Source organism: Pseudonaja textilis, chromosome 5 (assembly GCF_049901715.1).
Source record: "Pseudonaja textilis isolate UNSWEBS1 chromosome 5, rPseTex1.2, whole genome shotgun sequence".
NCBI lineage: Eukaryota > Metazoa > Chordata > Lepidosauria > Squamata > Elapidae > Pseudonaja > Pseudonaja textilis.
The window spans coordinates 27,735,149-27,756,779 of record NC_141994.1 but is presented as its reverse complement, the minus strand read 5'-3'; the positions used below and the strand labels follow the sequence as shown (position 1 = coordinate 27,756,779).

General features: G+C 34.6%; 1 protein-coding gene across 2 annotated transcripts in view; it reads left to right on the top strand.

Annotated features, from left to right (window-relative positions):
- NELL2 (neural EGFL like 2) overlaps positions 1-21,101 on the top strand; it is a 94,871-nt gene extending 73,770 nt beyond the window's left edge. Inside the window, exons 16-20 of one of the 2 annotated variants that reach the window (XM_026700707.2) lie at positions 5,860-6,000; positions 11,899-12,092; positions 12,499-12,675; positions 14,094-14,318; positions 20,403-21,101. In XM_026700707.2, the coding sequence (XP_026556492.1) occupies positions 5,860-6,000; positions 11,899-12,092; positions 12,499-12,675; positions 14,094-14,318; positions 20,403-20,453 (788 nt within the window). In that variant the 3' untranslated portion in view covers positions 20,454-21,101. The remainder of the gene's footprint in view (positions 1-5,859; positions 6,001-11,898; positions 12,093-12,498; positions 12,676-14,093; positions 14,319-20,402) is intronic. The other variant, XM_087934390.1, reaches the window with a different exon arrangement.
- The last annotated feature ends 530 nt before the right edge of the window (positions 21,102-21,631 follow it).

Here is a 21,631-nt window from a genome sequence, read left to right as displayed (position 1 = left end):
AACTTCAGTCCTGCTAGAATATATTGTGCTACTCTGGAAAAATAAAACAATATAGTCCTTTCCCTCCTTCTTTGAGAGATAGTAATGAAGAAATAGAAATGGAAAGAACAAAAAAGGTGAAACAATAGTGGGTCATACAAAATAAAAAGTAGATTTTAACTCCAACCAAAAAGCAGCCAAAAAAGCTAATTCAATATTTGGTTGTATAAACAGAGGCATAGAATCAAAATCACATGAAGTATTACTACCGCTTTAGAAATCCTTAGTAAGATCACACCTGGCATACTGCATCCAGTTTTGGTCACCACATTACAAATAAGATGTTGAGACTTCGGAAAAAGTGCAAAGAACAGCAACTAAGATGGTTAAGGACCTGGAGACAAAAACATAGGAAGAACAGTTGCAAAAATTGGGTATGGCCAATCTAGAGAAAAGAAGGACTAGGGGTGTGTGTGACATGATAGCAGTATTCCAGTATTTGAGGGGCTGCCACAAAGAAGAGGGAGTCAATTTATTCTCCAAAGCACCAAAAGGCAAGACAAGAAACAATGGGTGGAAACTATTCAAGGAGAGAAGCAACCTGGAATCAAGGAGAAACTTCCTGACAAGACAATCAACCAGTGGAACAGAAGTTGCCTTCAGAAGTTGGTAGGTTCTTCATCACTGGACATTTTTAAAGAAAAGACTGTCTGAGGGTGTCTTGTTTGAGCAGGGGGTTGGATTAGAAGACCCCCAAGGTCCCTTCCAGCTCTGTTCTGATCGATAGAGATAAGGCATGAAAATAAGAGAGACGGTGCTTAGGCCAGATAGAAAAGTTTAAGTTCCATTCCCAAGCATTAGCTATTCTTTAGATACAATCTGTTTTCTTTATTCTGGTGCCCACCCTGTGCAGTTGCTTCCTCTCCGAAATTTGGATGAGCCTAGTCCTGTTGACTTTTGAAAGGAACTGAAGACCTTAATTTTGAAATAAGCTTTTAAGAGCTGTCTTATGGAGTTGAGTGATTGTGCTTGGTTGCTAGTTTGTTCCTAAAGTTGGATATTTTAAACCAGGGCTGTCAAACTCCCGGCCTCTGGGCCAGATGCGTCATGTGCTGGCCATGCCCACACCCAGTTTAGCAAAGGGGGGGGGAGTCCCGATATATCACGTGATGCCACTGTGATGTGAGTTTGATACTTCTGTTTTAAATCTTACTTTAAATGTGTTGTAACCCACCCACAATTGTTTTGAATTGGGTAAGTAAGTAAATAAGTATGTAAATATTATGTTTGGCAGCATATGATTACAGCTGTTCGCCTTTTCTGTTATAAATTCTTTCATTTTCACTGCTTTTTCTATTTTTCATGACAGAGGCCTTTCCATGAAAGAGGCCTTCCCATTGTCCCCCATGGCATTGGGGGATACTTTCTTCTCCTATAAATAAGTATTCCTATTCTGAAAATCTCTACTAGTATTTATGAGCTTTAGAGAGGGTTTTCTTTCATATTGAGAAGGACAATGCTAGATCTAAATATGAAAATCAAATTTCCATTAAGAGCATAAGTGCCTTGGACCCAGTAGCTTTCTTATCCCTTCCTATCATCCATGCATAATTTAATGGCCCAAATCCTCTGGAACAGGAAAGTCTGCTCCTCTTCAAATATAGGAAGAAGAAGGTCTTAGTTATGTCTCATGGCAGTTTTTTCTGTGTGCTGCTGCTATATTTGGGTTGACTAGCTCTTAAATATACATGTGACATAAATAAAACATGAATTTTGGCAGCAGTTGAGCAATATATTATATTTTGTTCTACTGGGAAAAGCATAAAGAATGACCTCATAATTCACTCCAAGCACTTTCACTTATGATTTATAGTCCATTATATAATTAAAGAAAATACAATGAATAATGTCATTAACATTCTTACATGTCCCTCTTTCATTTCTCCTTTCTCATTTTAAAAGAATCAGCAGTTCCTATATTTAGAATAAAGTATCCCTAAGCGTATATGGGGGATGGTTTAACCAAACCCAGCATCCTTAGATAGTTGGATTTTTATGTGCTTCCTAGTTTTTGTAGAATATTTGCTTTCAACAGGAAGGAAGGAAGAGTGAATAAAGCAAGAGGAAGAGGAAGACTGAGAGAAATGTGGCCAATGCAGTTGATGAGTTTCCCAAAAAAGAGAAGGTGAAAAAAATAGAGGACAAAAAGCAGTGTTGACCTGGTGGAAGCAAAAATTCTTTGCAAAGAAAAAGATATGAAGAGGTGTAGTTTATTGTGTTGGTATACATTAGATTTATCTAGATTTTTGTTTGTTTTGTATATCTCGTGGCTTATTTTCATTTAGTATTTGTTTTGCTTTTCTGCACTTTACATAATGCTTCTTACTCCAAAGGGAATGTATGGGTACATCAGATGCAGTGGTGGGATTCAAATTTTTTTACTACCAGTTCTGTGGGTGTGGCTTGTTAGGCGTGGCATGGCTTGGTGGGTGTGGCTTGGTGAGTGTAGCAGGGGAAGGATTCTGTAAAATCTCCATTCCCACCCCGTTCCTGGGGAAGGATATTGCAAAATCTCCATTCCCACCCCTATTCAAGGGGAAGGATTCTGTAAAACCTCCATTTCCTCCCAACTCCTGGGGGAAGGTTACTGCAAAATCCCTAATCCCTCCTCACTCCTGAGGGAAGGTTACTGCAAAATCCCATTCCCTCCCCACCCCACTAACTTGCTTTCCAACTCCATTCTCCTGTGCAGTGCAACAAAAAAAGACCCAGCCGACTCAGAGAATAGATGGGAGCGGGGCCAGTTAGAGGTGGTATTTGCCAGTTCTCTGAACTACTCAAAATTTCCTCTACCGGTTCTCCAGAACTGGTCAGAACCTGCTGAATACCATCTCTGATCAGATGTTTTAAATGTATAATTTTCATGGTTAAGTCCTCCTCAAAAAAGGAAAAATTAAACCCAACAAACTAAAGTGTTATCCATAAAATCCAACAAACAGTGTTATCCATAAAATTTTAATTTCATTCCCGTAATTCAATCTTAAATCCTGATTTAGAGATAGGCTTGGCTATGAATATTTCAGGAATCTAAACTGTTGGAGATTAGTAACAAGGCAAAATCAGTCAATGCAACTATGGGTCAATTTGCAGATAGGTTGTTAAGATTTAATTTTGCTTGTATAATCATACAATTAGGTTAGGTTCTTCCTGTTCTATAGTTTTCCTCAGCTTACAACAACAATTGGGACTGAAATTTCAATTGCTAAACAATGCAGTCATTAAATCAGTCATCATTACCATTTTTACCACAGTCGTTAAGCAAATCACATGGTCATTAAATGCAGTTGTTATGTGAACACAGCTTTCCAACTGACTTTGCTTGTTGGAAATTGGCTGGAAGATTGTAAATCATGAAGATTGTAAATCGTGATTGTAAGTCACTTCAAATTTTGTAAATACAAACCAGGTGCCAAATGCTCAAAATGTAATCATGTGACTGATGACTTTGAGGATTGATTGCAAGTCACTTTTCCTGAGGCTGTTAACTTTGAACCAGTGTTAAATGAATGGTCATAACCTATATTCTTAATGTTTGACTACATTTTCCTTCCTTCCTTCCTTCCTTCCTTCCTTCCTTCCTTCCTTCCTTCCTTCCTTCCTTCCTTCCTTCCTTCCTTCCTTCCTTCCTTCCTTCCTTCCTTCCTTCCTTTATAGAATGGCAGAATATAAATTCTCAGCTAAACTATGAGCAAACTTAATTGGAATTCACTTAAAGGCAATGTAACCTATGTTGATGTCAATGAAGCCTGTAAATTTTAATACTTATTTTCTATAGTCAAATGCTGCTGAAGATACATTGGAGGAAAAATCTTTAGAGTACTAATCTCTGAGAGACCACCATTTTTGGCAGTAAATAAATAAGTGTATCTACTGTTAAATATTGCAGAAAAGAAATCCTTCCATAAACCTCATGAGTACTGAGAGTTTGTTTACAGTTTTTCATTTGTGGCAATGAAATATAACAGACTCAACTATTTTGAAACAATGTTTCTGTCAGGATTCCAGCAGTTTCTTTGCAATTTTATAGTTGCCAGTTTCAAGCAGAGCTGATTTTTTCTCTCCTGACTTTAAAACAAACATCTTTACAATTTTATTCACACCATTAGTTTGTACTAACTCTTGGCATTGTGCCAGATTGACAGTGTACTCAGCTAAAGAAGCCTTGACATTTTTCTTCATTATATAAGCACTAATTCAAGCTGAACTATAGATCTCTAAAGAGGAAACTTATATTAATTGGATCTGATCTTTTTGGAAGATTGTGGTTTGAAAAGCTCTGAATAATTGGGAAGGAAAAGAAAAGAGGAGGTGTGGATTTTTTAGAACAAAGAGTGCCATCTGAGTTAAATTTAACTTGACTTTTTAAAAAAAAGACTCTGTTTCTTAAAAATATAAGGAAAATTGATACAATAAAATAAGAGTTTTGGAAAATTGAAATATTGAAGTAAAGAAAGGCACAGGAAAATTCTGCCCTTGGATTAATTGTTGATTCTGTTATGGACTTGGTATTGGACTAGCTGAGGACTAAAAGTTGAGAGGAAGGAAACAAAAGCGGACTGTTGGAAATTAACTTTAAAGACACTAACTGGATTAAATAGAAAATTGTTAAATGGCGATATCTCTTCAGACACTAAAAAAGGAACTTGGAAACGTTAAGGAAACCTTACAAGAAAGAGGTGAAACTTTGGGCTTCGTTTTTAAGTTTTTTTTGAAGAGGCGATTGCAGAGTATGAACAACAAAGGCAAAGTACAGAAGAAGAGGTGGAGCAAATTTCAGAAGGGGCCATCTTTAATCACCATCGAGAACAAAGGAATCCAGAAGGAAAGAGAAAAAGAATTGAGAATAAATATTGGAGGTCTGGGAAATTGAATAAAGAGGAAAATATCTGGAAATTAAAAAAAGGGGAAAGAATCAGCAGAAATCCGAAGGGCGGAAGGTAGCTAAGAACAGAGAAGGGGTTAAAAACTGGAGTGAAATAATAGAGGGGGAAATGTTAGGGGAAAGAAGGGGAAAGAAACAGGATTTGGGAACAAAGGAATATAGGAATTTTTATAAAATGGGGGTAAATTTCTTACACAGAGATAATGGTTGAATGATACTGAGAGAGGGGATTCTGCAAGGTGCTGGGGAATAATATAGACAAATTTGTAGTTGTGAAATGGGGACATATAAGATGGATAATAGAATTGTTATTTTTTGGCAACGTTCTCTTCCTTTATTTTTAAGAGGTAAATACAATAAATATATGGAATATGTTTATCAAATATATTGAAATACTTTGAGGATTGGAATGCTGATTTTCCTTTTTATTTTTTATTTTGGTTTAAATATGAATGGAATAATTAATAGAATATGTGTAATAAATAGATTGAAATAAATGAAATGATATAGGAGGAGAGCTGAAAGAAATTGGTATTAGGATTTAGGGTTAAATGAAGAGATAAATATGTCCTTTTTCTTCTCTGAAAAGATAGTGTAAGACATAGGGGAAGAGATAATAGTTAGAAATAACCTTCCGGATGGAATGACTTTTTCTGCTTGCTATGGGCAGTAACACACAAAATATGCTTCTCATTTATCTTCATTGACTAAATTAGAAATGTTTCAACAATATTGAGTATTTTAATGGCGTTATTTTGTTCATGATTCACATTTATTTCTCATCTTGCATCTTTGAAAAAAGATACTTCAGTTCCTTTTATGTCATTTTATAGAACGTAAATGTTTTTTGTGTATCAATTTCTTTTATGTGTCCACAAACAACAGCCATTTCTGTGGACTGATACTATGGTTTATGTTGTTTTCTATTTATTGAGCAGATATTGATGAATGTTCAGATGGCTTTGTTCAGTGTGACAGCCGTGCCACCTGTATTAACCTACCTGGATGGTACCACTGTGAGTGCAGGGATGGTTACCACGATAATGGCATGTTTTCATCTAGTGGAGAATCATGTGAAGGTCGGTAAAGGGGCATCATACTTCATTTGATATTCCTATGAAATTGTGTTTGAGTGATACTAATTGTCTTGATTTAGGCTAGGAAATAATTGTGTTGAGCCCAGAGAACTTATAAAGGGAATAGAATAGCAAACAAACACTATCTTTATTGCAATTTATATCCCCACAAAACTGGGGTTATCTGGAACTGAGCATTATTTCAGCAATCTGACCCATTGCAATTTACTTCAGGAAAAAAATCAATATCACATCAATACACATAAAATACTTTTCCTTCACCTCTTTCCATGTCACCCCAAAAGAGCTTTTAATTTCTTTGCTCTTTCTGCAACATCTGCTTTCCCTAAAATATTTTGGGAAGACTTAGAGCCTTCTTGAAATGTGGGATATCGTGGAAAGAATAAATGACCTCAATTCAGTCTTAATCTTAAACTAAGTAGAAAATTCACGTAAGGAATTTTTCGGGGTCTGTGTGAGAGAAATATCCCTACCCACATTGTTTAAGAGCATTTTCTAATGCAGAGTTCCCCAAGCTTCTGCCTTTGTGGACCAGAGGGTGGGAAGAGGAGAGGAGATGGTTCTGTGCAAGTGATGGCCAAGAGTGCAGGCACATGCATTTCCATTTGAACAAGTGTTGGGCTTACACAAATGAAAATGTGCTCACACATGAGCTTGCCCGCCACTTCCGCAGGGTGGTTCCACACAAGGCATACCACACAAGGCATGGCAGTGGGCCATGGCAAGGGTTGGGGACACCCTTCCTAGTGCCTTTGAAAATACAAATAGATAGAGAGAAACAGTGAGAATCATAAATTTTGAAACATATATATTCACAACAAACCAAGGCAAAGTCAAGGCTTGATTAAGCTAGTTTGTGCACATTACAGATATTCCTTTGATATTCTGGATGTTGAACAAAATGGAATAAGCAGTATGCCTTCATCAGATAACTGGAAATATCACTTGATGTTCACATGCACATTCGTATTCCATGAAATTGGGTAGACTTTTGGCAGCTTTTTGGGACTGGGAAAATGGATGAGAAGGAAGAGATTCTAAAATTATAGAGGGGAAAGTATTTTGTATCCTAGTTTTAATATTTTCAAGTACTTTGGAATAAATTTTATTTGAAAAAATATGGATGCTTTCATGGGTTTCTTACATTCCTAGACTCTATCCTGTGATGCGCAATCTAAATTTAGAATACCAACAGGTATTGTCTACTTTCATAGGAAGACTCATCTCCTTATGAACTGGTCTTCTCCTATAATACATTCAGACAGCTTTTTCCTTCTAAGAAAAGAGAAATTTCTTTACTCCTGTAAGATTAATTATATTTAGATTTTAGACAATTAATATGTAAAGATTGAATAAAAATGTAAATCTTAGTGCTATCAAAATGAAAGAGGTTTTCTTTCCTCTTACCTCTTCTTGATTTAAATAGTTCATTACAGAATGTGCTGTATAGTCTTCCTTGAGAAACAGAATACAAAGCTTCTACGTAGATATACTTTAAAGTTTCATTTCAGAACAATATCTTAGAAGTACCAAGTACAGGCCCACTAAATAATTGCCATTTATATAGTGCCTAATCTTTGTACAGCTAAGTTTGCAATACCGCTATACAGGTTTTTTTTCCTTATTTGCAGAATTTCTACAAATTATAAAAGCAGAATAATATTATTTTACTGGTGGTAAACGTTTATAGGTTATTAAAAGGTTTGTTTAAAATGTACAGTATATTAAATATGTAAAGCAAAAACAAAAACAATACAGAATGGTTTTATTCAGAAAAAAATACTCTCCTTTGCTGAAAATCTAGTAATCAATACCTTTAGTATATAGTCCACCTATAAAATTATGATTGTACAGAAATTGCCTGATCATATGCAGGTTGTCCTCAAATTATGACCATAATTGGGATCCAAATTTCTTTTGCTTAATAAGGTAGATGTTAAGTGAATCACATGCAATTTTATGAACTTTTTTGCCCCATGTTAATGTTAAATGATCACTGCAGTTATTAAGTGAATCATGTGGTTACTTGCCAGAAGCTGGTTGGAAAGCTTTCAGATGACCCCAGATGCTGCAAGTGTCATAAATACTTGCCAGTGGTTAAGTGCCTCAATTTGATCACATGATCGTGCTATCACTGTGACAGTCATAAGTGCAAAGACTTTTTTCAGTGCTGTTGTAACTTTGTATGATTGCTAAATGAATGGTTGTAAATTGAGGGCTACCTGTCCTCTTTATCCACATTTTCTGAGCAAACACTTACAGTCAAAACCATAATCAAGCCGGTAGGCATGTTGAAAGTGGAAGACATTGCTCTAATGCAGTAATCTCCCAACAAATATAGAGGGATTATGTAGCATCTAAACGGAGCTTGTAAGCCAGTGTATACAATGCCATTTTGTTCAGTTAATCCACTAATTATGTATGAGGTACTGGATTTATAGAGATTTTATTCAAGTATTACAAAGCCATAAAGATATTCTGGGAACGTTTGAGACAGAGCAGATAAAGAGGAAGCTCCAATCTATTTTTGCTGTCCAGACAGTATATATAGGTAATTGGGAATTGAGATAGTTAAGTTAGAATTGGGAGCTGTCCCCTTAAGGGAATGCCTCATGGTAAATGTAGTTATTGCATCGTGGGAAATGTAGTTCATGTCATGTGGTCACATCTGTAATCCTGATTGGTCACTGAATTGATCCTTCCTTGGTTGGGGGAGTTTCCTTTATTCTTGCTCGGACCCCAGCATTGTGCTGGTGTTTCACCCTCTCTGCTCCATCGTTATGGGATGAAAGATCACTATAATTTTACACTATGAAGTCAGCTGTGCAAAGAATTGGACATTAGTTGAATCTCGATGTAACCATGAGTTATATTTGAGGATGCCTTGTGAACCAAATAAAGAAACTTTGTATGGAAGCCTGTCTGTCTTTATATTCAGCTAGGAATTTAAAAGACAGAACACTCAGCATCACTTTTAGACTAAGAAAGTATCATTATCTGCTGCAATGCTACACAGCTTTATAAAGCTGTGAGGCAATTATATTGTTTAAAATAGAAAAGAGCAAAACTTATCTTTAAAACATTGGCCATTTTTCTAAAAACTTATCTTTAAAACATTGGCCATTTTTCTAAAAAAAAAACATAATGAAAGCAAAATAAAGAAAAAATAAGGAACACTGTGAAATTATTTTTGACTTACACATCTCTAATATATAAATTTGAAATAACTAAATCAATGTGGTTACTAATGCTGTATCTTAGTCGTTTGAACAGTATAATTCTTAATGTGCAATTGTTGCTCAAATCTAATTCCCTAGTGAGTTGACATTGGGTACTAGCCATTTGGAGAAAATATGTATTTGTGTTTTATGAATAAATGATAGCTTGTATGTATTTGTCTTCACTAACTTTTTAGCTGGTTATAAGGCAAACATGATATCTACATTAGCTCTATATGAATCGCTTTTAAGACAGCAATCTTTTTAAGTATACATAGCAATGTGATGTAATGTTCTGAACATGCTTAATATATTTTTTTAATGCTGACAAAATAAAAATATCTCAGAAGAGATGGAAACATCTAGGGTTCTATGAAATATTAATACAACATTTAGGAAATAAAAGGTCATTGCATTTTTTTAAAAAAGTTATCAATATATGGTGTAAGAGAAATAAAAAATAAATTCTTATTTTCTGAGAAATTAATGGAATCTTTAAAATGAATAATAAAAAGTTGAAATTACATCAAATAAACCAACAAAATATATATGTGTGTATAATTGTGAAAATAATGTGGAGGAACTATTTGTATCCATTATTAACTTTTGTCTAAATTTTATAATAATAATTCAAATGTTGACAAGCAATAGATATTGGCAACTTACTGCTGCAAATCAGATGCAGGGTGATGTTTTGTCTCTTTTATTCCTTAAAATATTCAATTCCCCTTACAAAATAAAAAAGACTGTATGGATATATTCTTGCCATTCAGCAACTGATCTGAAATCACTTGTTAACAATAATGTGATAAAATCAATCCATCTGAATCAATATGCCCACTAATAGCATTCCAATAACACAGCAATTGCAAGCAAACTGTTGTGTCACAATTCAAGCCCCTAAAATTGCTACCAATTATGAAATTTCATAAAGAATAATAACATTAGGAATAAAAAGTCAAAATAATTATTGCTAGTTGAACTGGAAAATTTGCTAAGAAGCATTCTGAGCTAAATTGTTTAATAAGAACTAGTCATTCTAAGATCCATTTTATTAAATTTACTGGCAGCATTTCAATCTACAATTATCTCTTAACTAAGTATTTTTCATAAGTAAAAATGTCCAAATTATGCCTGCAACTGAATATATTCCCCACTGATTTCAAACAAGCAAGAATTCCAATACTTGCCATGATTACAGTCAAATAGTAACCAATGAATAGTGGTAAATAAATGCCAATGATGGTGTCTGAAGCTGTGAAAAATTATATCTATCTGTTCCTGGTCATTTCAATCTATGCATTGAAAACTTAGAAAAATGCCCTTGCTATTAAAAATATTATTTAAACATGTGATTTATCACAATATTTTTAAACAAGCATTTTATATATATATATATATATATATATATATATATATATATATATATATATATATATATATATATATATATATATATACATACATACACACACACACACACACACACACACACACATTAGTAGGACCGTGCGAATCATTGCTTGGGACTTCACAAGCATGGTCTCTTTGAAGGAACACCATTCTTCACATCTGAACCAATTCTTTGTCATCATACACATTTTTAAAATTAATAATAATACATTTGCTCGTATTAGTAAGATTAAGTATATTCTGGGGAATCATTTGTTCCTATATCATAAGATCAAAAATGAACGTGAAAACAGAAGAAAAAGAAATCAAAGAAAAATATGTATATAACAGAAGCAGCTCCTAATAGTTTGAGAAATTTTGTACATATGCAGTATTTTCACTGTGTTTATTCATTTCTCCTCATTTATTTTGTTCAAAGTATCTGTGAGGCAGAAGTTGCAAAGATTTGTATAATGGATGCTTTTTGAAATGCCACAGGCGTGAAAATAGTTACATATGCCGCATAAAGCAATAATTGGCTAAAGTTTGAGTAAAGTTTGGTTCTTCACATCTTTGAAAAAAGAGTGGTATTTAAAACTGTGAATCCTTTTGAACTTTTCACAGTAGTCCTAAAACAAGATAAATATAACTCAGTGAAGCATTCATTTATTGAAATTCTATAGCCTTTAAGTGATATATATCCTTATGAATATATTTATATATTATCTATATTTTCATTGCTGCCAACAAATTTTGTTGCTTCTAATTAAAGTAGGATAATATTTTTGAAGTGTATGATGTATTCAAAATGGTAAATTAGACATACTTTTGATACTTTCTAATGAATAAATATGAACACTGAATTTTACTGATACATAGCACTTTCTTATTTCTAACAAGCATTTGTGTAAATGTTTAGAGCCTCTAATTCTTTGCAAAAGACGTTTGGACAAACCTTCTTGCTTTCCTTTTTCTTTTCTTTTTCTTTTATTTAGCTACTTGAATTTGTCAGCTCAATACCTTTTGAAACATTTAAGTAAAACAACATGTGACCTGATATAACATTGTATAGACGACTATCATCTTTGACTTGCCTTCTGATACACAGTACTAAACAATTGCTATTTTCATGTATTTTAATTGCTCTTATAATTAACTACAATAAAATAGATTTTTGCTATAAGTTAGTGTGGAACTCAGGCCTTTTGACTGAAAATTACTAGGGATTCTTTTATTGACCAATGGCAGATGCATCCTCCTTTTTCTACAGATATTGATGAATGTGGAACTGGGAGGCACAGCTGTGCCAATGACACGATTTGTTTTAATTTGGATGGAGGCTATGATTGTCGATGCCCTCATGGAAAGAACTGCACAGGAGACTGTATCCATGAAGAGAAGATCAAACACAATGGACAAATCTGGGTGTTGGAAAATGATAAATGCTCCATTTGCTCTTGCCAAGTGAGTTGGGAGATCCTGTGGGAATGTGAGAAAGTAAGAAATGAGAAAGAGCTGAAAACAGGTGTTTTTTTTTTTAGGAGAGTGGGTTGATGTGCTACATGAGAGATATTAGTATTCACTTATTAACATGAACAGACTTATAATTTATAGCATAACTAGGACATTATTCTGAAGAAGAAGAATGGTTTAACTAACTCAGTGTTCTATGTAGGGATAATCACTATAATTTTTTCCAATTGTAAATAATATTGTCTTTAGGTCATCCTTATTATAAATTAAATATGCTTTTAAAAGTCTTTAACTTTCATGCTGCAAACTAATGCAAAATGCAAAATGTTTTTCCTTTATTTTTTATGACATAGTAATGTAACATAAGTGACATTTTATTTATCTCTTACAATGGCAGACTGGCTATGTAATGTGCCGACGGATGGTCTGTGACTGTGAAAATCCCACTGTTGATTTATTTTGCTGCCCTGAATGTGATCCAAGGCTGAATAGTCAATGTTTACATCAAAGTGGGGAGATTGTATACAATAGTGGGGATACATGGGTTCAAAACTGTCAACAGTGCCGATGTTTCGTAAGTCTTCCCAGTATTTTATTTATTTATTCATTTATTCACTTTTTGTTCTCAAATGGACTTTGGCACAGTTAAAGTGTTATAAATAACTTAACTGTTGTTTATCCTGAGTAAAATTTCAGATAAGTGACAAGTACACACTGTAGCAGAAGACAGACATCATGAATCTTGGCATCAAAGCAATGCATTGGTATTATGGTTGCAAGGAAAAAAATGAAACAACTAAAATATAATGCAAATATTTGACTTAAAATTCCTTTACAGCACACAGGGAAAAGTTCTCCAAGATAATGGGCAATTCAGATCAAGTTAGGCATAACTGAGGCCTATTAAAATCTAAAGTAAAACAATAATTCAGTGCTTAATTATGACAATGTGATTTAAGCAATGGTTTCTGAAATGGACCTTTAATTGTTTAATGTTGATTATGCAGTTTCAGCACTTGCAAACACATAAATATTACAAATGAACAGGATAGGATATGCTAGAATATTAAACAATTTGTTTTTAGTTAAAAATAAGTTCTATGGGTCTCAGTAGGACTGTTACTGATGGAAAATCACAACATGATAATATCAAATAGATTTGAACTAAACATAGATTTCCAGTTTATTGCATGAAGCCATGTATAAGCCTGATTCTAAGCTCAATTTAAATATTTTGAAGTCCTGATCTAATTCAAATATATAATAGTCTCTATGGGAGTAAACTGGCTCAAAACAAGTGTACAATATGAAAAATTTGTATAAATATCTCTATTTTTCCTGGAAGTCTCATTAATAACTTAAGTCAGTGGTGGTATTCTACCTGTTTGGCCCAGTTTGGGCTAATTGGTAGTAAAAAAAATGCTACCGGTTTGGCTGAACTGGTAGTAAAAAAAAAATGCTACCGGTTTGGCTGAACTGGTAGTAAAAAAAAAATGCTACCGGTTTGGCTGAACCTATATTTTTGACGATCAGCTGTGCCACGTGATTTAGATTAGCTAGAAAGCAGGAAATCATCAGATTGCTTGCTTTCTAGCTAATCTAAATCATGCAGCACAGCTGATCCGCCCCCCCCCTTGTTGTACTTACCTCGCCAGGAAATTTTCCTGAGGCCCAGTAGGCCAAAAAATGGGGCATGGGGGGGGTGCTGCAAAAGGGAAAAAACCACATAGCCATGCCCACCCAGTCACATGACTACCTGGCCACACCCACAGAACTGGTAATAAAAAAAATTGAATCCCACCACTGACTTAAGTGACTGTTCGTAGCACATAGCCCATGGCAGCAATCAGATGGCTTTCTATATTTCATGGATTAGCAAACAATAACAGTGATTTTATTCATACATAGGGTATATATACAATACATACATACTCAAATATATACATATTATTACAACATACATCATAACTTTTGATCTGCTTTTTTTAACAGCAGGGAGAGGTTGACTGCTGGCCTTTGTCTTGTCCTGAGATGCACTGTGAATTCAGCATACTCCCTGAGAATGAGTGTTGCCCACATTGTGTCATTGATCCTTGTCATGCAGACACCATTAAAAATGATATCACCAAGACTTGTCTGGATGAAATTAATGTAGTCCGATTCACTGGATCATCCTGGATCAAGCATGGCACAGAATGCACTCTCTGCCAATGCAAGGTATGGAAAAGTGGAACTTTCTTTAGCTGGTTTTATAAAATGTAATAACATTTGCATCTTTGCTCTAGGTTCCTACAGCTGAAATATATGGCATTCCAATTTTATTAAAATCAAAATTATGTTCACATATCACTCTTATTTATGCCAGGCACTACATGACTTTGCAGATAAAAATAGCAAATACATATTTTTATTGAAATATATTGATTCTGTTCAGATAAATTAATGAACAATATCAAATTATTTTCCAGATATGTAAGCTATAACTTAACCTTCCCCCTTGCTCAATTTTCTATGAAAACAAATAACTGTCAGAGAGAATTATGGTATTTTGATGATGACAATCTTTTTATATTTCAGAAAATCAGAAAGGCAAATACTGTCATTTTTTTCCTTCAGAAAATAGAATGCATGTGATAATTTGGATCTGGTATTCCAGAAGAAATGTTAATATAGAAGGAGTGAAGAACTTACAGGATTCTAGTAGTTTTTTAAAATGCATAAGCTAGGAGGAAATTGGAATAAAATTGTTTTTCATTTATAAATAAACACAAGAGATAAAACATACTTTGTATAATTCTTTCTGAACTAAAATTAGTACTGATTCTTGAAATTTGAAACTTATATGTTATTATGGACAAAGACTAGCATTGAACAATATAATAATTTTTTTAAAAAAATCACATGACAATGAGGAAAAAATATACAAAATATATGAAGGTATAATTAAAACTGCCATGGTAAGTCCCAATAAACTCAAATAACAAGTAGTCAAAACTATAAAATCTATAACGGGCAAGCTAGTCCTAAAATCAATATAAAAGATGAAATCAATATAAAACTAGAACCATTATAAAATTACTGTATTGTGTAGACAATATACTAGTCAACTCTAGGCCCCTAGAAAACAATAATATCTGTTCAATGTCAAGATTTTCCTCTTTGCTTCTTAATATAATCACTGCAGTCTTTTGGGGTATGATATCAGGAAAATGAGTATTATAAAAAATACCTTGCATCTGCAGCAGAGAATACATCTGTGATACATCTGTAACTAAATGAACAGTACAGATTTTTGTTCAATCTAATTTATTTTCATTTGTCCAATTTTTTTCTACTACTCACAGAATTGCTTTCTATGAACAAAACTATTACTGTTCAAAGCAGTCCTATTTATATATAAATCATGATGCTTATGATTTTGAAAAGGTGATTCTTTTCATCCTGCCAAAAATATGGAATATTTTCAAGAACCAACTTTTAGAGATTGTTCACATCAGAAAGAAGGGTTAGTTATTGGTTTTGGAGAGAAATCAATTTTCCATTATTTCTTAAAATTTGTAACAAAATTTAACAAATCATATCTGGAAGAGTTAGAATTAGACCAAACCTGAAAACATTTTTAAGTTCTTAAAATATGAAAGAGAATTCTTGTTCTTGCTGTGTACTGTAGAGTTTATTGCATCACAGACCAACCCTAGTATGGATTCCTTTTTCTCTTGTTGCTCAAGAAAACGAAATGCTAATTAGACTTCCATTTCAGTCAGACAGAATAGAGCTGGAAGGGACCTTGGAGGTCTTCTCATCCAGCCACCACTCAGGAAGGAGGTCCTATACCATTTCAGACAAGTGACTGTCCAGTCACTTCTTAAAAACCTCCAGTGATGAAGCACCTACAACTTCTGAAGGATTTGGTCAATTGTCCTCAGTGTTAGGAAGTCTCTCCGTAATTCCAGGTTGCTTCCCTCATCATTATTTCTTGTCCTACCCTCTGGTGCTTTGAAAAATAAATTAATGCCCTCCTCTTTGTGGTAGCCTGTCAAATACTGTACTGGAATAGTACTATCATGTTCCCCCTATTCCTTCTTTTTTCTAGGCTAGCCAAATGCAAATCCTGCAACCGTTCTTCATGTTTTAGTCTCCAGGCCTTTAATCATCTTAGTTGCTGTTCTTTGCACTTTTTCCAAAGTCTCAACATCTTTTTTGTAATATGGTGACCAAAACTGTATGCAGTATTCTGGGTGTGGCCTTACTAAGGCTTTATAAAGTGGTACTAATACTTCACATGATTTTGATTCTATGCCTCTATTTATACAACCAAGGATTGTGTTAGCTTTTTTGATTCATGTTTAAGTGATTGTCCACTAGGACTCCAAGGTATTCAAATTCATTATCAAATTCATATATTCAAATTCATTATCCTCAGGATTGTTGCACAATTATTTTACTTCATAAACAAAAGGCAAACATGCTTAGTATATAAATGGTTATTCTAACAGAATATCTCACCTAGAAAAGAATTGTGAAGTAATTCTTTACAATAAACTGATATTTTTTACTGAGAATGCTACACTGAACTGTGACTGCAAAAGTTGGTGTCAGCCATCAAGGACCATATCAGTATTCTGAATGAAATGTAGGCTAAAAAAATTCTCCATCAGAGAACCTTGACTAGAGAGCAATAAACTAGCTTAGAACTAACTTCCTGAGATAATTGGAAGATAGCAGGATGGAATCCAAAACAGAGGTGTCAAACTTGATTTCATTGAGGGCTGCATCAGGGTTTTGTTTGACCTTGGTGGGCTGGGGTGGACATCTTGTATTGGGGGTGCCTGTGGTAACCTGAGCGCTCTGCCAGCAAAAACGGGCTCACGAGCTGTTTTCAGCTTCGTTCCTCTGCCAATGAAAACTGAGCTCATGAGAGCTGTGCTCCGTTTTTGGCTGGGACGGCCTCCTGCAACCCTCTACCAGCAAAAGTGGAGCTTGGAAGGGGTGCATGTGGCCCTCCCAAGCTCTGTTTTCACTGGCAGAGACACTGCAGGCCAGTCCCTCACTGTTTCCAGGGTGACCCTGTGGGCCAGATCTAAGCACCCCACAGGATAGAACTGGCCCACTTTGACACCCCGATCTAGAAAAATGTAAAGAGAATGCTTCAGATAGATTCTGGTTGATATGTTTAAATACTGCTGTCCTTGAAGCAGAATATTTTTGTACTTTATTTCATAACAGAGTGGATTTAAAAATTATGTATTTGCAGTGCCATGCATTCAATAACTAACATTGTAATTAAAATGAGACTCATTATTTGCTATATGAACATAATGTGATACTATAAAATAGAATATTAATGTTCTAAATGTTCTTGGACTGCATAGAAAGGAAGGTAATGGAATAAGACTTTAATTTGCAATAAAATAATGTTATTAAAAATTATAAAATTTCTTTTAGCTGAATATAACCATGACATACCATGAAATTGACATGGGTCAGTTTCTTAGTCCTTAAGTGCAGCCTTATATATATATTTAAGTTTTAAAGTGTATTTAAAGTGATAAATTTTTCTTCATTCTTGTTAGTAGCAAACAGTGATGTGACAGGAAAACTAAATACATGCTTTTTATTTGCTGCAGAATAATAATATGCAGTTGTAGAATAATATATAGTTCTGTAGAATAATATATGCTATAGAATAATATGTAGTTCTTCCTAATTACTTCTGAGATCAAGTCTTATAAGTTATCTTTATTTAGGCTAATGTGTATTTAAGAGTAGTAGGTTGTTGCACTATAGTGCATTATATACACTATAAGGTCAGATCTGCCCCAGTCCGATCCCTTAGGGAAGAATGATCATTGATTCCATTTAGTTGAAGTGACAGGTTCTTCTACTAAAAGATGCTGGGTGCCATGTAGTCAGGTCAGAACTGAATTTCCCATGTGAAAACATACAAACCTTTCCTATTGATCCATTTCCCCCCTCCTTCAACTTGTCCAGCCCAACGCCATCCAATGAGCTAGTGTCTAGGTGTTTTGGAAACAGCTGGTGTTTGGAGCAATCAACATTCCTTTCCCAACATCTCAGTTTCTTTGAAGGCTGGCCTGAACTGGTTTGAAGCATCCTGGTCTTCCTCAACTGTCATTTCTCCCTCCCTATTTCCCATCACACACTAACACAGGTTTATTGCCCGTTTATTCATCCTCCCCATGTCCTCTGTCCCTTAGCCTTTGATGGCAGGATGCCAGCAATGCGCCAAACTGGAGATAGATTGGAAAAGAGAGAGCAAAATTATGTGTGTTATATAATTTATTTAGCCAGCAGCTTTCTGCTATTTTTAGAAAATGATCAAAGTAGAATTTAAATTTGAATGAAGGCCGAGAGTGAAATTCAATTCACAGTAAGTTATTTGTGAGGCATATTTATATCTGACCTTTTTTATCATGAAATTCAAAAGGGGGGTTCATGTTATATTCCCCAGTGGTTTCCAAGAATCAATGTGCATAAAAGCTGGAACACATAGTCCAGTTTGTGACTGTTAAAGCAAACAGGTAGAATTCTAGGCATGAATATTCATCTTTTCTACTTCAGCTAAACCAAGTGATAGAAGTTTGGAAGCATTATTCTTTATTTTGGTTAATCCAACAACATTTAAGAAAAATATTACTATCAGTTTAATGGGAATATAATCTGATGCACATAAATAGATTCATATTACCTATAGCAGCAGTCGCCAACCGGTGGGCCGCAGCCCACTGGTGGGCTGTGAGAAAACTGATGGGCCGCAGAGAAATTTCACCCCCAGAGTACCCCCCCCAAAACAATTAATCCAGGCTGTGCAGAAACACAAGGCTGCACAGCCCACATGGCCCACATGAATCCTCCCCGCCCACTCACTCCTTACCCGGAAAACTTGCCTGCTAAATTGCTATTTTTCCTTTTTCCGACCATCATCTGTTCTGCTGTGCTGGGAGATTTAGATTAGCTTGGAAGCAGGAAATGGTTGGATTTCTTGCTTTCTAGCTAGTCTTTAGATCTTCAGCTCTGCTTTTAAGCACAGCCAAACCTCCTTTAGGACTGAAGGTTCTATTATTCAGTGCAGACTCATAGCAAGCAAAATTGAGAGACTGAGCAAGCCGATGGCAAATAGATAGATCTCTGAATGAATCTGTGATTCTGTGAGCAACTCAATCTGCCTACCTGCTTTGCCTGATTTTGGGTAAAAGTTGCTCTTTTTTTATAGAAAATTCAATATTTACATACATGGTGTGTTGTGAGTTAATTTTGTGGGTTTGCTTGCAAGCAAATTTTATGTGACAGACTGAGCTAGCCAATGGCAGATAGATAGATTTATGAATGAATCTGTGATTTTGTGATCAACTCAATCTGCCTGCCTGCTTTGCCTTATTTTGGGTAAAAGTTTCTCTTTTTTAATAAAAAATTCAATATTTATATAAATATTTATATTTACATACATGCTATGCCCAGCCAGTCACATGACCACCAAGCCACACCCACAAATTAGGCCACACCCACAGAACAGGTTAGTGGTCCCTGGGATTTAAAATTATGAGTTTGGTGGTCCCTGAAGTCCAGAAGGTTGGCGACCCCTGACCTATAATATGTTAAAATGTTATGGAAGAAAAAAAGAAACTATTATAATCCTGAAATCTGATTACACTTTTAACTGCCAACTTTGCTATACTTAATAACAGTAGCTGTTAGCTATGTCTATTCCTGTGGTATGATCAAGAGAAAAGACAATTTTCAATTTAACTTGTAGCTGTGATAAGAATAAAAAATACAACACACCATATGCACTAGCATCTGTAAAATAATCTCTTTGATCAACAATTATTTTTTGAGTACAGCTGGATAGGGCACACTTTGCTTCCATCACACAAGTATTGACAAGAGTTCTTTTTCATCCACTCTTTAGTTATATACAACTACTTCCAGGATATTTGATTATGTATAAAAATAAAATAATGGTAGGTGGCATGCGCTGTTTCTAAAGGAATATTCATATACAGATTAGGAGTATACATATACTGTGCATAGATATCGAATAATTAAATATAAAAAAGGGATTCAAGTATTCATTTTAAGTGATGTTAGTCATTAAAGGGTGGAAAATGAAAATTGCTGAATCTAACTAGAACATCAAATGAAAGTGTATTCAATGGACAGCTGAACAACAAGTGCTAATGAATGCTTTCCCCCCACCCCTCTCCATTTCAGTGTTTCTAGGGACACATGCTTAATTTTGAAAAAACTCTACTGAAAAATATTTTTTCATTTTTTTTCTAGAATGGGCATATTTGCTGCTCTGTAGATCCACAGTGTCTGCAAGAACTGTGAACACAGTATCATAACCCTGGACAATTTATGTTAAAGTATAGGGACTTTAACATAAGGACTTTCAAACCAAAAATTAATAAGCCAAACCTGGAACAACATTAATTTGATACAATTACAGTGCAGAAATGCTATGAATTGAATGAGATGTCTAGTTCCTCAGACTGAATGAAATGTGTATGATTAGGAAAAAGTTCAGATGTATAAATCTATGTTTTGATGTGAGGTTCAAGTTCTGGTTTATGTTTGTGTTTGACATCATTATGATACTGGACTACTTAAAAAAATGACATGCAAATAAAGATGTCAAAATCTTCAAGAAGGGAAATGCTTACTAAAGTTTTGAAACTGCACCTCATATATGGCCAAAATATATATTTTAATATAACTTCTCTTGTCTATATCAATTTGTTTGATTGATAACTGTAAGAATCCCGAAAGTTATATAAAAGGGTATTGTTTGGAAACACATAATTTTTTTGCAATGTATCTACAGCTATGAAAAAATCCTTTAACTGTAAAAATAATGCATGATTGCATAATGTTTTCTTATGAAAAAACCATCTGTATTTCCTCATTTGATTGCATTTCTTGATTGAATTTGTCCAGTATATACTCCTTGTTGCAAAATTTAAATAAATATTTCTCTTACCTTATGTTTTTGAGAATTTGTCAGATTTACAGAATGCATTCATTTATGAAGTCGATCATGTAATTATATTCACAATGTGGGAAGATGAGGAAGCACATTTTGTCCTTTCCTTCATAACATTTGCATCATTCTCATCTCACTGTCTTCAATGTACTCACTTCAAATATGAAGCATGTCTACTTCAGTAAACCTTCTAAAAGATTCTAAATTAAATGACAAGACTAAATGTGCTCCCCATTGCATACATGACTTATAACTGTTTATTGAACAATGGTTCAAAATTACCATGTCCTTAGAATTGGTGACTTACAACCCATTCTCAAAGTTACAATCACCACACCACCTCTACTGTCACATGACCACAATTTGGATGCTTGGCAACTGGTTCACATTTCTGATAGTTGCAGTGATGTATGGTTATGGCCAATTGATTGTGATTTGCAACCTTCCCAGCCAGCTTCCAACAAGCAAAGTCAATTGGGGAAGCCAGATTTGCTTAGTGACTGCATGATTCATTTTAACAACTAGG